The 17,153-nt window shown below is 37.3% G+C and overlaps 1 protein-coding gene across 2 annotated transcripts in view; it reads left to right on the top strand.

Annotated features, from left to right (window-relative positions):
• The first annotated feature begins 10,744 nt into the window (after positions 1-10,744).
• LOC133861884 (mitochondrial intermediate peptidase, mitochondrial) overlaps positions 10,745-17,153 on the top strand; it is a 30,366-nt gene continuing 23,957 nt past the window's right edge. The window contains exons 1-4 of one of the 2 annotated variants that reach the window (XM_062297704.1): positions 10,745-11,092; positions 11,202-11,283; positions 11,453-11,505; positions 11,655-11,709. In XM_062297704.1, the coding sequence (XP_062153688.1) occupies positions 10,893-11,092; positions 11,202-11,283; positions 11,453-11,505; positions 11,655-11,709 (390 nt within the window). In that variant the 5' untranslated portion in view covers positions 10,745-10,892. The remainder of the gene's footprint in view (positions 11,093-11,201; positions 11,284-11,452; positions 11,506-11,654; positions 11,710-17,153) is intronic. The other variant, XM_062297703.1, reaches the window with a different exon arrangement.

The raw sequence follows: 17,153 nt of genomic DNA, 5'->3' as shown, positions 1-17,153 counted from the left end.
GGCCAATATAGAAGAAATGTCTCAAAAGATGAATAACTAACACTCCTCCACTGTGGACGGGTTCTTGCAGAACGCCAACCACCTATTTGTAAGAAAAAAGGCTTGATAATCTGTTTGGTTGCTTGAACCAGAACAGAGAGTTTGTATGTATATATATAGCCAAGTTGGCTTCAAGCATTTGTACAAAGGTCTTTACAAGAGCTGAGAGAAAACTAAAGGTTTGTCTTAGGTGTGCGGCTGTGCAGAGTGCAGAAAAGCTTGAAAGCAGGGGCTGCTATAGTTGCAGCTGTTTGCAGGAAATATGGACACATGTTTCCTGAAAGCAGGGGCTGCTATATGGACACATGTTTCCTGAAAGCAGGGGCTGCTATATGGACACATGTTTCCTGAGAGCAGGGGCTGTCACATGTGCGAAAAAGGCTTGATAATCTGTTTGGTTGCTTGAACCAGAACAGAGAGTTTGTATGTATATATATAGCCAAGTTGGCTTCAAGCATTTGTACAAAGGTCTTTACAAGAGCTGAGAGAAAACTAAAGGTTTGTCTTAGGTGTGCGGCTGTGCAGAGTGCAGAAAAGCTTGAAAGCAGGGGCTGCTATAGTTGCAGCTGTTTGTAGGAAATATGGACACATGTTTCCTGAAAGCAGGGGCTGCTATATGGACACATGTTTCCTGAAAGCAGGGGCTGCTATATGGACACATGTTTCCTGAGAGCAGGGGCTGTCACATGTGCTTTGTTGACTTGGATTTGTTGTATGAGAAGCTGAGTACGTGGAGGCTGCATGGGGTCTGAATTCACTGGTCTGAATTCACTTTAACACCCCCCTGCAAACTGAGAGGGGGTGGAGCAACTCTCAGTTTGTCACGGAGAAGGCAGAACCGAACGGCAGTATGCCCTTTGGTGAAGAGATCGGCAATTTGATCCAAAGTGGAGATATATTGAATTTGAATATCTCGATTTGTAACCTTTTCCCGGATGAAGTGGAAGTCTACTTCTATGTGTTTAGTTCGAGCATGGAAGACAGGATTGGAGGCAAGTGCAATAGCCCCGGCATTGTCACACCACAAAGTGGGAGGAGAAGGGAGTGAGATGCGCAACTCACGAAAAAGCATGCGAAGCCAGAACAAATCTGCAACGACAAGAGACATAGAGCGGTATTCGGCCTCGGTGCTTGACCGAGAGACAACATGCTGTTTCTTGGCAGACCAAGAAACCAGGTTGGAGCCGAGGAAGATGCAAAACCCCGTAGTGGAGCGTCTGTCGTCAGGGTTACCAGCCCAATCTGAGTCACAAAAGGCATTGAGGGAGACTTTTCCTTTGCTGTAATACAAGCCACTATCAACTGATCCTTTAAGATACCGTAACACTCTCTTGGCTGCAGTCCAATGAGTTGTGGTCGGATTGTGCATGTGTTGACACAACTGGTTTACTGAGTATGCAAGATCAGGTCTAGTGAGTGTAAGATACTGCAAAGCACCAACTACATGCCGGAATGCCGTGGGATCCGAAAGAGCCTCACCATCGAACTTGGACATTTTAGAACCTGCAATGCATGGAGCACGATAGGGCTTGGAATCGGCCATGTTAACTCGTTGGAGGAGATCAATTGCATACTTGGACTGGCGTAGGTGAAGACCCTCTGAGTTTCGGACTGCTTGTATGCCAAGGAAGTAACTGAGGTCACCTAAATCTTTTAAGGCAAAGTCAGATTGCAGTTTGTCAATAAGCAGAGTAATAGTGGCAGGATGGTTTCCTGTGATGATGATGTCATCTACGTAGATCAACAGGAAAATATGAATTGAACCAGCATGATAAATGAATAAGGAATAATCCACATGAGATTCAATAAATCCATGCTCTAACAAGGCAGTAGATAACCTCTTGAACCAGGCTCTTGGTGCCTGTTTGAGTCCATAAATGGACTTATGCAACTTGCATACATGATTGGGAAAAGAAGGATCCACAAATCCTTGAGGTTGTTCCATGTACACCTCATCTTCTAACACTCCATGAAGAAAGGCATTAGATACATCAAGTTGCCTCAATTGCCAATCAAATTGCACAGCCAAAGCAAGGAGTAACCGGATTGTAGCTGGCTTGATTACCGGGCTAAAGGTTTCATGGTAGTCAATTCCACTCTTTTGTTCAAAACCCTTGGCTACTAATCGTGCCTTAAATCTGTCCACACTGCCATCAGATTTTTGCTTCACCTTGAAGACCCATTTGTTTCTTACAACATTGTGGTGCAAGGGACGTGAGCACAAGGTCCAGGTTTGGTTGGAAAGCAGGGCATTGTACTCGTGTGTCATAGCTTCAATCCACTCGGGTTTGGTGGAGGCTTGTTTAAAAGTGGAAGGTTCAAGGGGTGACAGTGCTGAGAGAAAGGTTGAAAGAGGGTATCGTGAGACTTGGTACATTTTGAAGTCAGGGAACAGTTTAGGTTTGAGAGTGCCGGTTTGGGATCTAGTAACCACGTGGTTTGGTTGAATGGGAACAGCAGCAGGGGAAGAGGAATTTGGTTGAGGAGATGAGGGTACAGTACTGTCAGAATCAGTTATAGAGTCTGCAGAGAAATGAGAGACTGTGCAAGGTAGTTGCTGTGATGGGGAAGGGGAGTGTGAATCAATTTGATGGTCTGCTGATTGAGATTGTTGAGTTGATGGGGTTTGAGAGTTTATTTGTGAGTTGAGACAAGATTCTGAATTTTGAGGAGTGGATGAGATAGTGAGCAAAGGGATAAGAGAAGTACCTGGAGAGGCCGTGAGCTTGCAGGGACTTTGTGAGAGAGTTGTATCCTTGGCAGGAAACCTGGATTCATCAAAAACCACATGGCGAGAGATGTATATTTTCTGAGATTGAGGATCAAAGCAACGATAACCACGTTGGTTAGCACAATAACCTATGAAGATGCATGGTTTGCTACGAAATGAGAGTTTGTGAGTTGTATACGGTCTCAAGAGAGGAAAGCAAAGACATCCAAAGGATTTGAGAGCAGAATACTTGGGAGGTGTACCAAAGAGTTTGGAGAATGGAGATGCATTTTTCAACACTGGAGTTGGCAACCTGTTTATTAAGTAGACACTTGTTAAGAATGAATCAACCCAATGTTTTGATGGTAAACCTGATTGGGCTAGGAGAGTGAGGCCAAGTTCCACAATGTGTCTATGCTTCCTTTTGGCTATTCCATTTTGCTGTGAAGTGTGGGGGCAAGTCAATCTGTGGAAGATGCCATTTTGACTGAGATAAAGTTTGAATTGGTTGGATGTGTATTCACCTCCGTTATCACTTTGAAACTGTTTAATGGGAGTGTTAAATTGCTTTTCCACAAGAGCTTTGAATTTAAGGAAGCATTGATAAACATCACTTTTATTAAACATGGGATACAACCAAGTAAATCGGCTGTAATCATCAACGAAGATGACATAGAACTTGCAGCCAGTGAGAGATGGAATGGGAGAAGTCCAAACATCTGAGTGTACAAGTTCTAGGGGTACAAAAGTCTGCCTAGATGACTCACAAAAAGGGTAGTTGCTTGGACTTGCCAAGCTGACACGACTCACAAATCCTAAGTTTGTCAACCGAACCAGCCAAGGGAAGGTGTTGGTGACTCAAAAGATGCTGGAAGACAGCAATGGAGGGATGTCCAAGTCTCTGGTGCCATACCATATCAGTGGTCTTGACTCCTAGGAGAGCTGCAAATCCCTTCAGCTTATTTTGAGAGATGCGGTGTAGAGGAATGGGGTACAACCCGTTCTCACTGGGTCCCTGGAGCAGCACGGTTCCCGTCAGTGTGTCCTTGACAGTAAAAGAGGAGCCAGTGAGTTCAAACATGCAATGATTGTCAATGCAGAATTTGTTGATAGATAACAAGTTAGCCGAAGCAGAGGGACATAGAAGAATGTCTTTGAGTAGAAATTTAGATGAGGAATTTGCAAGATTAGAGTTAACTAGATTTGAGCCAGTGGCTGTGATATTCAAACCTGTACCATTCCCCACTCCCACGGTTTCATTTCCTTCAAAAGGAACAGGGTTGTTGATGGTGTTTGGATCGGCAGTGATGTGAGTGTTGGCTCCTGAGTCTGCAAGCCAATCTTGAGTTCCAAGGTCAGCATTGGTCTGGACCATCATTGTTGCAAGTTGCGTTGGAGGATGCCTGCCTTGGTAGGCATAATCCATTCTGTGGTAACAATCCAATGCACTATGATTTGGTTTTCCACAAATTTGGCAGGAAGTGCGGGTACCTTGCTGAGTGGTGAACTGAGAACCTCCTGGTCTAGGTCCAAAGTTGCCTTGATGTGAGTTGGTGTTGTTGCTGACATGTGGTGAAAACTTGGGTGAAGGATGGCTTCTGGGAGTGAACTTAGGCTTCCTGTTGGAGGGAACAAATGGTGTTCGAACAAATGGTGTTCGAGTGCTGTTGGGGTGAGCCGTGTGAAAACTGGTATTTGGTGATTTGTTGGTGTAGAGAGCAAATGATCCTGTTTCTGGGGTGATGGAGTGTTGTTGTTGGTTTTCTAGCAAAATTTCATGACTTAGTAATTCAGCCTGAAAATCTAAGAAACTCATTTCCTTGTCACGGCAGGAAAAGTTAAAGATGGTGACAAAAGAGTTAAAGGCAGGATTTAAACCACTTGTGATGAATGAGATGAGGTCATCATCATCCACAGGTTTTCCCCCGGCAGCCAGTTGGTCTGCCCACTTCTTTGCTGTATTGAGATACTCAGTGCAGGTTTTGCTTCCCTGCTGCAAGTTTTGGAGCTGCCTCTTGAGGTGTGAGATGCGGGACTTTGATTGAGAAGCAATCCGGGTAGCTAGAGTGGTCCAAGCTGAGTGGGAGGTGTTTAGCCCGTACATGGAGGACACCAAAGATGGTGTTAACGAGCATATGATCCAGTTGAGAAGTTGCTGGTCTCTTTTCTGCCATAAGACATAGGCAGGATTCGGCTGCTGTTCTTGAGTGTCAGCATTGGTCAGTGTTTTTGGTGGACAAGGCTCAGAGCCATCTACTATCCCCAAAAGATCATTGCACCGAAGGATGGGCAGAAATTGAGACACCCAATCAAGGTAGTTGGGGCCATCAAGCTTGACAATGTTGAGAAATGTTGAGTTAGGTAAGGTAAAGGCTAATGCAGTAGATTCAGGGGAAGGAATGGTGGTGGTTGAAGAAGAGGAGTTTGCGGAAGAAGTGGCCATGGAAGAGCGTTGGCTTGTTAAATGCTCTGATACCATGTAAGAAAAAGGCTTGATAATCTGTTTGGTTGCTTGAACCAGAACAGAGAGTTTGTATGTATATATATAGCCAAGTTGGCTTCAAGCATTTGTACAAAGGTCTTTACAAGAGCTGAGAGAAAACTAAAGGTTTGTCTTAGGTGTGTGGCTGTGCAGAGTGCAGAAAAGCTTGAAAGCAGGGGCTGCTATAGTTGCAGCTGTTTGCAGGAAATATGGACACATGTTTCCTGAAAGCAGGGGCTGCTATATGGACACATGTTTCCTGAAAGCAGGGGCTGCTATATGGACACATGTTTCCTGAGAGCAGGGGCTGTCACATGTGCTTTGTTGACTTGGATTTGTTGTATGAGAAGCTGAGTACGTGGAGGCTGCATGGGGTCTGAATTCACTGGTCTGAATTCACTTTAACACTATTCATCGCCAAAATCATGGAGTTTCCCCTTTCAACGAAGTTCAAGGCGCCTACTATTGTAACGCTCTCAAAATTAAAATATTTAACATGGAATATTATTTATAGTGTCTCCACGCTAATTAAATGATAATTAGCTAGATTCACTGTACACAAAAACTATCAGGGTATAGTACTATAGCAGAATCGAAAAATAATGATTTGAGACAAAACATAAATATCTCCTAATATCACTAATAATCATCAAACAATAGAGGATCAAAACCTCCAAGTTAGCTCATTTCTCTCTCCTCTCTCTCTTGAAGGCTTGGTCTGAGAAATGGGATGGAATGAGACCTAAGGTTTATCGTAGGTCCTTAAATAGGACATATGGGCATACAAGAAGTTAAAAACTATTTTAAAAATTTTCATGCATATTGTCGTCGATCATTAGATAAGAAAGCTTGAATGTTCGAGGGGAAACTTCGATCGTTCAAGAGGAAAGGTCGAACGTTCAGGAAAAAACCTCGATCATTTGAAAAAACATAAAATAATTCAATACATTCGTCTTGTTGAAGTATTTTTAACTTGAATTTTGTAAATACTTTGTTGGAAACCCTTTCTACGTAAATTAACCTAAGGGTATCAATTTTTTGAATTATCATTACCGTTTAAATAAATGTATCTATATGTGCATTTATTTTGGGGGTATTACATATGGGGACATATTATATATGATTGATGAATAAACAAATATTTTGTTTGGGGTATGACTCATATTCTCTTCGGTGGTGAGACTCTATCAATGCTAGTGAGACTTTAGTTCAATCTATTCTTATCGTTAGTTTAGTGAGATTCTGAATTAAGGTAAATTTTGTCTTTATTTTATGTTGTTAAAAATCTGTGTGGCGTCAATTATATTATGGTTTTATTAGAAGTTTATTCAAACCCATGTGCTTAAGTTTTTTGATTTGGTAGTGTTTTAATATGTTATGTGTTATTTTTTGTAAAACTCCCCAAAATGTTTATCATCTTCATTTTTAGGGTAAATAAAAATATATATCTTCAAACAAATAATTGCAAATCAAATGTCAAAATTCATTGAAAATAAGTTGATTCATATCTCGAAGTCAGTGACTCTTTTATATTTTAATTAGTAGGATGATCCTTTCAATAAATTGTTTAATAAAAGAATTTTAACTCGAACATGTATATTAAATTTATGTGAAATGAATGAGAATAAATAATTTTAAATCACGAGAAGAAGCAAAATCTTCACCTTTTATGAATTTGGACATCATAACATAAAATCTTAAGACTTTATTCATTGTTATAAGAAAAATAAATAAATAAATAAAATAAAATAAAATTCAGTGTCTAGTTTTTAATCACTTTAAGAAACACTCCCTCCATCAACTTTTTCGTCCACATTACCGATTGAGTTTATTCTGCATTAGCTATCCGCCAAGTCATCTCCAACCACGTATTTACGAGGTATTTATGCGAAATTCCAATTATATATAGCAAAAATTAAGCAAAAAAAGTACCAAAGTCACACTAGTGTTCCAAGGCATATGGTATTATTATGTTAGTTTACCATTTGGTAGGACATTGGGAAAACAAAAGCTAAACATCTACCATTACTCTAAAATAATTAGTCAAACTTATATTTGGATCTCCTCAAATTACTTCTAAAATTTATTCTTATATAATAAATAATTAATGTAAGATTTAGTACTCGTGTAACATTTTCATAATCCACTTACCCGATATGAGACATTTGTTGGGATGTCACATGGGACCTACACCCACCCTAAATAGTGATTTCAAAATAAAATGAAGTAGTAAATTTTTAACGCATTTAAACTCATAAAAGAATGTTTTTTTTTTTTTTTCCTTTCTCTTGAAACTATCTATACAATACTTGCAAAATTTTATCACGTGATTTATTTACTAAATATTTAGTAAAAAAAATTGGGAAAATTATGTTTACCTCCTCTAACTATCATTTTTTTTTGCATTTTTTTTTTCCAATGCTTTAATTTTTGCAATGTCTCTCACTCAATCTACCATTTTGGTTGGAATGCCCTTTTATGCGACCCGAAATGACAAAAATATTATTCATAAAATTTTTATCTTTTTTAGAAAAGGTAAGTAATTTTTATCTAATAGGGGATATTTTTGTACCCTTGAGTCGCGAAAAGGGGGATATTGCAATTAATCCACATGCAAATTGGGGGACATTGAAAAGATTGAACTATTAGGAAAGACATTCTAAAAATAATTATAATTAGAGGGTAAATGTAGATAACCCAAAAAATTCAAATAACCCGAGGATCTGATCCCATATCCCCATGAACTCAGCCCGACGACCCATTTACAACCCCCAAGTACTAAGGTCTTAGGTCTTGTTTGGTTCGCATTACAGACCTGGTAGAGGTCTATTCATTCGAATAGTTATTCTTATTTGAATAATTATTCCCTTACGAAAAGGAATACCTATTCCTTTAAAAAATGAGATGAATAACTATTCCTACTACATTTTTCAAAGAGAGAAAAAATAAATAAATAAATAAATAAAAAACTTCTATTTTTTTTATTCTCTTTCAATTTTTTTTTTTAAAAAAAAAAGAAGAAGAAGAAACCAACGTGATACTGTGGTTGGCTAGGGTGGTTTGACCACCCCCGAAGCATTTGGGGGTGACATGGGCCACCCACTTGTTTTTTCACGTTTAATTTTATTTTTTTATTTGAGATTTTTTTTAAAAAAATAATAATAATAATGTGAGGTTTTTTTAGTAATTTTGATTCGATTCTAATTAGATTATATGTGTTATTACCAAACTAATGAGTATGAATAACTATTACGTTTTACTCTCTTTGATTCTCATTAATAACTATTATTTTTCCCAATGGAAATCTCATTTCGTAAACTAAACGAGACCTAAAGCTTCATCAAAAGCCGCAAGTCTCTATTCGCAAACTGCACGACGCCACCTCCCCATCAAGTAGCAACCACCAACTATAGTGTGTCGAGATACAACATTTCCTTTTAAATAGGTGGTTGCGGCTTGCGGGTGATTTGGCGACTGACTAATGAAGTAAAAAGTTATGCTCCATTTGTTTCGACGTTAAATGTTTCCTATCTAAAAATATTTTCAATGAAATAAAATATTTTTTGGTATTTAGCTCATACGAAAAAATCACCGACGACAAAAATGACCGATGACGAGATTCTGACGATGGTGGTTGGAATCTGTTAGCATTGACTAGATTCCGACAACACTAGTTGGAATTTGGCCAGTGCGTCGAGTTCTGGTCAGTATCGTTGGAATCTGGCACACTGGCTGGATTTCGACCAGTATCGGAATATGGCATAGTTGTCGGAATCTTGCCACTATGCTAGATTTTGGCAATTAGATCCCTAAATTCGGAGACCTTCGGTGACAGATTTGGGCTACCAATAAACCCCAATGGCCAGCAGTGGTTGATTCCCACAAACGTGCATACAATAATGAGAAGTTTAAATTCAGAAAATGACTTATGATTTTAAAAATCGTAAATCATTTTGCAAAAATTAAAATGGCTTTTTGGGTCAAAATGAAAATAATTTTTATTAACCATCATTTTCGATTGCACCAAGCACATCCAAACAAACGGAGATAGTCAACAATTTAGACAAAAAAAAATTGACATCAAAATTTAATTTCTAAATTGGTTAAAACCTAAATATGATTAACGCGTAAAAACCCATATACAAATGTTTTATTTTTTACTTTCTCTTAAAACTATCTATACCATATTCACAAAATTTGATCACATGATTTATTATTGGCATAATTTTATCATGTGATTTCTTTGATAAATTACATAATAAAAAAGTTTAGAAAACTACATTTACCTCCTCTAACTATTATGTGTCTTGCAATGTTTTCTCTAATGTCTTATGGGGATATTTTTGATAGAATAATGCTATTTAGTACTGTTATACAACTGCCATACAACTAGGATGGTGTGACAGTGACAATCATTTATTATTTTTTTTTAATATTAATTTTTTACAAGTGCTGAATCTACTGATCCAATGATTGATTTTTATTGCCATATTATAAAGTTGGATGTTAGTTGTATAACAATGAGTCACTAAAGGAGGGCATTGCAATTAAAATATTATAAAAGACATTCAAAAATAATGGTAAGCAAACGAGTAATTCTAAATGTTATTATTGTGTTTATCTTGTATCCATTAAAAAAAAAATGATGTGATTTTTAAAATTTACTATTAGATTTGTGATAGATTGTTATTGATTTAATGATAATTTTAAAAGATACATTATTTTTGAAGAGACACAAAAATGACACGATGCATTACTCGCAAATAGACTAGGGAGTAGGGAGATTGCAATAAAATTTAAGGGATAATTGTATCATTGGTCTCTGAGGTATGCCATAATTACAAATCACCCTCTATGGTTTAAAAAGTTCATAGGAGGTCTTTGTGGTAAACTATAATTACAAATTGATAATTGGAGTCAAATTTCGTTAAAATTTTTGATAGATTCTGTTAAATGCCACGTCAGCGACATGTCGAACCAATAAGATAGCTACACATATCCATCTAAATAAAAAAATATAAAATTATTAAAAAATAAATAAATAAACTTATTTAAAAAAAAAAAGAAAAAAAGGGGAGGGGTGGCCTGGCCACCCCCGGCCACCTTTGGGGGTGGCTGTGGCCTCCCCAAAGGCTGGGGGTGGCCCAGCCACCCCCTCCCCATTTTTGTTTTTTTTGTTTTTTGTTTTTTTTTAAAAAAATAAGTTTATTTATTTATTTTTTGATAAATTTATATTTTTTTATTCAGATGGACATATGTCGTCATTTTATTGGTTTGACGTGACGCTGACGTGACATTTAACAGAATTTGTCAAAATTTTTAACGGAATTCGATTCCATAAATCGATTTGTAATTATAGTTTACCATAAGGACTTTCCATAAACTTTTTAAACCATATGAGTGATTTGTAATTATGACATACCCAAAGGACTAATGGTGCAATTATCTCTAAATTTAAACGACCCGAGGATCCGATCCGTGTCCACCTGAACTCAATCCGGCGACCCATTTACAACCCCCAAAATTCAAATACAAAAACTTGTTCGGGCGCCGTAAGTCTCTCTTGGCGACTTGGCGGACTACACCGCGCCACTTCCCCATCAACCACCAACTGGTCCAACCACAGTGTCTCGGTGGCCACCGACCCAACCCTACCGAATCATGTGGCCCTTAATGCGCAGGACCGCTCCTACTCTCCGTCTGAAAACCCTTTTCGGATCCCACCATCCGGGTCCTCTCAGGATCCGGCATTTATACACCTCCGTCGCTTCGCTAACCGGAGCCTCCACCGGCCTCTACGGCTTCGACCACTTGAAGTCCGCCAAAGGCTTTCAACGTTTCGTCGACGATGCCATCGAAAGGTAAAACGAAACGTTAATCGAAAAGAAATTTGAAGGAAATTGTAAACTTTGATTTTTTTAATATTTGAATTTTAACGTATGATTTTTTTTAAATTTTATATCTGTTAAGGTCTGGGGAACTTGTTTCATACATCTCCGGCATGCCTTCGTCCCCCGAAATTATCCGAGCCATGGATGAGATTTCCAATACGGTAGGTTTCATCATTATATGTACGTACTTATGTATGTATTATGCATATTGTACTGTAAGTGTATGTATGTCTGTAAATGTATGCATGTGATGTATATTTATGTTTGTACTGTTGTATGAGAATAAGAAAGCTATTATTAATTTATTAGAGTTGGTGTCTGATTTGATAGGTTTGTTCGGTGGTTGATTCAGCGGAGCTTTGTAGAAATACTCATCCGGACAGGTTGATCATTTGTGAAATATTATTAGTAGTCATAATAAAGGTTTTTTTTTTTTTTTTTTTTTTTTTTTTTTTTTTTTAATTTTTTTTAATTTTTTTTTTTAAATTATTTGTTCTAATGTGTATGCATTTTGATTGTTTTGGTTAATCAGGGAGTTCGTCGAGGAGGCTAACAAGGCATCGATGAGAATTAATGAGTATCTACATGTGAGGTGACTGGGGATCCATTTTGTTTTGGATCAGATTTATCTTAACTAGCATTTTGCAACTTTTATTCTACCACTGCCTTTGGACGTGTAAACATTTAGATTATTATTGTCGTGTGCGTGTTAGCATGTGCTTGTGTGCACAAATATGAATTTCTAATGATGACAAAATGTTCAATATGGAGTGTCTCTAAGGGGATTTAGAAGGTGAAATGAAATTTAAAATACAAATGTTAACAATGGCAAAGAGTGGTAGCATGGGACATTACATAATATATAGTGACTGTAGAGGATATCCTTGAGCTTGAAGATGTTGATGGGTAATGATATTTTTTGGCAGAGGAAGACTTTATTGAATAAGAGTTAAATGTGATTGATTGGCTGCACAAGTATTAAGTTGGAGCAACATACATTGCACAATTATTGCATTGCATGTATATTGAGTTTTTTGTTGTTGTTGTTGATAACTAATAAAAACCAAGTACACATGATGTATATAAGAGAGGCACCTAACTAGAAGCAGCAAAAAGATCTAGAAAAATATAAAAGTTATAAATATTAAAGTCGAAGATAGCAGCCCAATGGTAAAGTGTTTTAAAGAATAAAGCCTTTAATTCTACCAATGTCCTCTCACAATCCTCAAAGCTTCGATCTTTTCTTTTCCCCCAAAGACACCACATAATACAAGACATTATCATCTTCCATACTGCATCAAATTGAGGCCTACCACCTTGTGCTCTACAGCAAGCGAAGAGGTCTACCACCTGACTAGGCATAACCCAAGCTAGCCCTACATTGTTAAAGATAGTATTCCAAAGAACACTGATAATAGCACAATGAAGTAGACGATGATCCATCGACTCCCCACTCTTCTTACACATGCAACACTATTATGCTAGTAGTTCGGTTGCAAGATATAACTCATTTGTTGTATATTTGCTAGATATAACTCATTTGTTGTATATTGAGTTTTAGACTATACGCTCACCTCGCAATACAACAAATGAAGAGCCTCATTTAAGGATTTTGCTCAATAAATTCTCTCATGATTGTTGCAGTTGGCTCCGAACTACTGGCAGACTTGTGTGAACATTTTTTAGCATGGTCGTATCTGTTATAAGTAAAATTAAAGCAACTTGTTTTGTTGATAGAAGAATTCAGGCTTGGGGCGAGTTGGAAATTAGTGAAATGATATATACTACATTTGTCTAAATAACGGAATCTTTAGGGGAAGGTGACTGTCCTTATTGGTAAGTTTTTGGAGGCAGCTAGGTTTTATATGGAGAGAGAGATTAAATCCAACTCGAAGAAGAAACAGTAGGCCAATTATTTGTTTAGGCATAGTTTGTGAATGCAATTTCTATAATGTTTTATACATGTTCTTAACCTTTTGGTGTTTTATTATATATAGTTTAGAACATATTTTGTGCATATATATATATATATGCATAAACTAATATTTTGTGCATATATATATATATAAATATATTTGTTATTTTATTTTTTATTTTTTATTATTATTATAGTAGGCGCTGTTGTTTTGCTAAATTCTATTTATTAGCTACTCACCAGTAGAAAGTAGTACATCACAATATTGTGTGATACCCTACCAAGCAATAAAATTATATGGTAAACAAAAATGAAGGTACAGATCCAGTTCACTAATTAAAAAGAAATTTATTCAAAGAAAGCCACGGTCAATATTTGCTTTCCTCTCCTGGGTAGAAAAACAATTCATTTAAGGACCTATGCCAGTTTATGTTAGCTTTAATTGTTTCTAGTTAAATTAATTGGGTGATTACTACCAGTCTGCACAAGTTACATTAAATTCTTATATAAATTTTAATTATGGCTGACTTATTGACCTTTGCGATATAGTTAATCTTCAGAACCACAATCACAGTCACAGCCTTGATTTCATCCCTAAGATGGTAGCCTCTAGTGGAACCAACAAAAATATTATCCAGTTTCTAATACTACTTATTTTGGCCCTCTTCTTTGTACCTTTATATGGGTTCAGCAGGGGCAGACTTTGAATGGAATCATGAAGCGGGCTGGAATGGATAAGTTCTTGATGCCTTACATACCACTTCACCATATATATTAATTTACTTGCACTAATGAACGTTAAATGCTATGTCTTGGAGTTAGAGAGAAATAAGAGGTGGGGCATAGCAACAGGGAGCAAATGAGAGGAGAGCTTATAGACTTCCTCTCAATTTTATATGATGCCCATAAGGAACTATAGAGGAAAATTAAGTTAAATTATCTTTTTTTTTTTTTTTTTTTTTTTTTTTTTTTTAAATTTTTTTTTTTTATAAGTAATCGAAAATTCAATAAAAAACGCAAAGACGCAACCTAAGTACATAGGATGTTTACAAGAGAGACACCTAACTAAAAGAAGAAAAAAGATCTAGAAAAATATGAAAGTTAGAAATATTAAAGTCAAAGGCAGCAACCCAATGGAAAAGTGTCTTAAAGAATAAAACCTTTAATTCCACCAGTGTCCTCTCACGGTCCTCAAAGTTCTGATCGTTTCTTTCCCTTCAAAGGCATCACATTAGGCAAGATGGTATCATCTTCCATACTGCGTCAAACTAAGGCCTACCACCTCGTGCTCTCCAGCAAGCGAAGAGGTCTACCACCCGACTAGGCATAACTCAAGCTAGCCCTACATTGCTGAAGATAGTATTCCAAAGAGCACTGACAAATCTTACAATGGAGTAGAAGATGATCCACTGACTCCCACTCTTCTTACAGATGTAGTGCCAATAAACCACAATGACATCTCACTTCATTAGATTATTCGTGGTAAGGATCTTCCCTAATGCCACCGACCAAGCAAAAATGTTGCTCTCAAGGGAACCTTATTCTACCAAATAATCCTCTAAGGGAAGGAGTACTATCATGGGGAACAAGGACATTGTAGTATGATTTGACGTCAAACAAGTTAAAGTGATTCACCTCCCAATCGTGAGCCACTTACTCAGAAAGTTAACATTCAATTGATGAGAGGCACTAGAAAGCTCCAAATGGTCTGTCACGACAACTTCCTTAAAACGTGCAATATTGAACATGTCCGGAAAAATTATCTTGAGGGATTGATCCTGTGGTGCCAGAATCTAATTTGGAGCCATCACCCACCTAAAAGCTAGTATGACTAGAGAGTTCCCTCAAGCCCCTACTGATATTTTTCCAAAGCCCCACAACAATACGGACATGGACCTCATTTGAACCCTACCCACCGCACGCACTGCTATATTTTGAATCCACAACCACCCTCCATAAGGCATCTTTCTCATGAGCATAGCGCCAAAGCTACTTCTCAAAAAGAGCTTGGTTGAACACAAGTAAATTTTGGATCCCCAACCCACCTTCAATACTACATGATGTGTTTATGGTGAGAATGTCAGAGATTTAAGGAGGGGGAGGGAGATTGTAAAACTCTAGTCCTACATTGGGAAGATGAATAACTTGCATGAAATGGGTAGCTTATAAAGGCACTTATGGGTGCTAAGTCTTACATTGGTTTCTTATTAGGTGAGATTGGGCTTTATAAAGGAGCTCTAAATTGACTAGTCCTTTTGAAGTGATAGGGCATATGTGACTAGCGCTTTTCTTGAATCATTACGATACTACCTCATAAAAAATCCCGCAGCAACTTCTCTATGCGATTGGCAACACCAGACATGTAGTAAGTATGCAGATTAGATAAAGTGCTTTTAATCAAGGTAACTTTCACACCTTTTGACAAGTACATACTCTTCCATTTCACCAAGCAACACTTTGTCTTCTTAATCATGTCGTCCCAAATAGATTTAGCCTTGAACGAAGCTCCAAAAGGAAGACATAGGCAAAGAAGATACCCTGCAACCCAAAATGCTAGCCAAACCTTCAACATTAAGGATGAGCTGTCACCCATTAGATTTGCTCCTTCAGTGAAGTTAAATTTTCTTTATAACATTTCTTTTACTTATTTAGACAATTTACTTATCAAAAAAAAATTTCTTTTATCATTCTTATTTCTTTGATTTTGCCTTCCCAATCTTGTCATATTTTGAATGGAAAGTAAAGTGGCCAAATTTGAGGTTTTTGTCCCTCCAAAGCTTTTCATTTTTATTTCATGCATAAGTTCTAAAACTCTTTTTTTTTTTTTTTTTTTTTTTTTTTTTTTTTTAATTTTTTATGACGGGGAATCCCTCCAAGGCAAGATCACTTCGTGTACCCTTGTCAGGTAAACTTCGGACCCATGTAAAGCGTTCCCTTAGTTCTAAAACTTTTAAATTAGGGTTATTTGGTCTTGATCAGATTTGGATCACCCTCTTAATTTCGCATGGATGAGATTTCACCATTGTGAGTAATTTTTTTCGCCATGAACATGGGATGATCAAAACCCATCCCTCAACTCTCCTTTCCCTTCACACTTCTCCCAATTATAATAGTAGGTTACGTATATGTTATCAAATATTGGGTTAGGGGCGCCTTTACACATTTTTTTTCTTCTTCATAAGTAATTGTAATTCAATTCAATAAAAGCGCAGAGGGGCACAACCCTTATACATGGGAAGTATACAAGAGAGCCCCAAAATGAGACGAGAAGAGAATAAATTTAAAAAGTCTACATAAGTAAAATCATTCAAGCAATGAAGGGACGCTATCCAAATATATAACATATTAAGCAAACACTTCCGTAACTCCACCATTGATGTCTCTACATCTTCAAAGAGCCGCGCATTCCGTTCTCGCCAAATACACCACAATAAACACAATGGAGCTAACCGCCAAGCTTCTTTAGCACGACCATACCTAACCGATGCGCCCCAACTAGTCAATAACTCCAACACTGTTCGTGGCATAACCCACTCTACCCCAAATAAGATAAGATTGTAATTCCAAAGATTACGGGCGACTTCGCAGCAAAGTAACAGATGATCAATAGACTCTCCATTCTTCTTACACATACAACACCACTCAATCACTATGATATTCCTCTTACGCAAGTTATCATGTGTCAAAATTTTATCCAAAGCTGCTGACTATGCAAAAAAAGCTGCCATTGTCAGAGCCTTAACATGCCAAATACTCTTCTACGGAAATGATGGGCCTTTACACTTTTTATAAACATCTTTGCTTACTTATAAAGAAAACTAAAATTGGGTTTTACTATTTATTGTCTTGTTTGGTGGACTAAATGTAAAAAATTCAATTTTTTTAATAAATAATTAATTTCATTGAAAAGTGCAGAGGGACGCAACCCTATTACACATGATATATACATAGAAAGTCCCCCTTACAAAAATCCACAAATTCAGAAAAGTTAGAAGATTGAGAGATATTATATGCCTCAGTCCAACTAAAAAGTGATTTGACTAGGATATTCTTGAGCTCTTCCTTCATCTTCTCATGATTTTCAAAACATTCAGCATTTTGCTCTCTCCCTATACT

The sequence above is a fragment of the Alnus glutinosa genome, chromosome 2 (genome assembly GCF_958979055.1).
Source record: "Alnus glutinosa chromosome 2, dhAlnGlut1.1, whole genome shotgun sequence".
Classification (NCBI taxonomy): Eukaryota; Viridiplantae; Streptophyta; class Magnoliopsida; order Fagales; family Betulaceae; genus Alnus; species Alnus glutinosa.
This window is presented reverse-complemented; position numbering and strand designations above follow the sequence as displayed.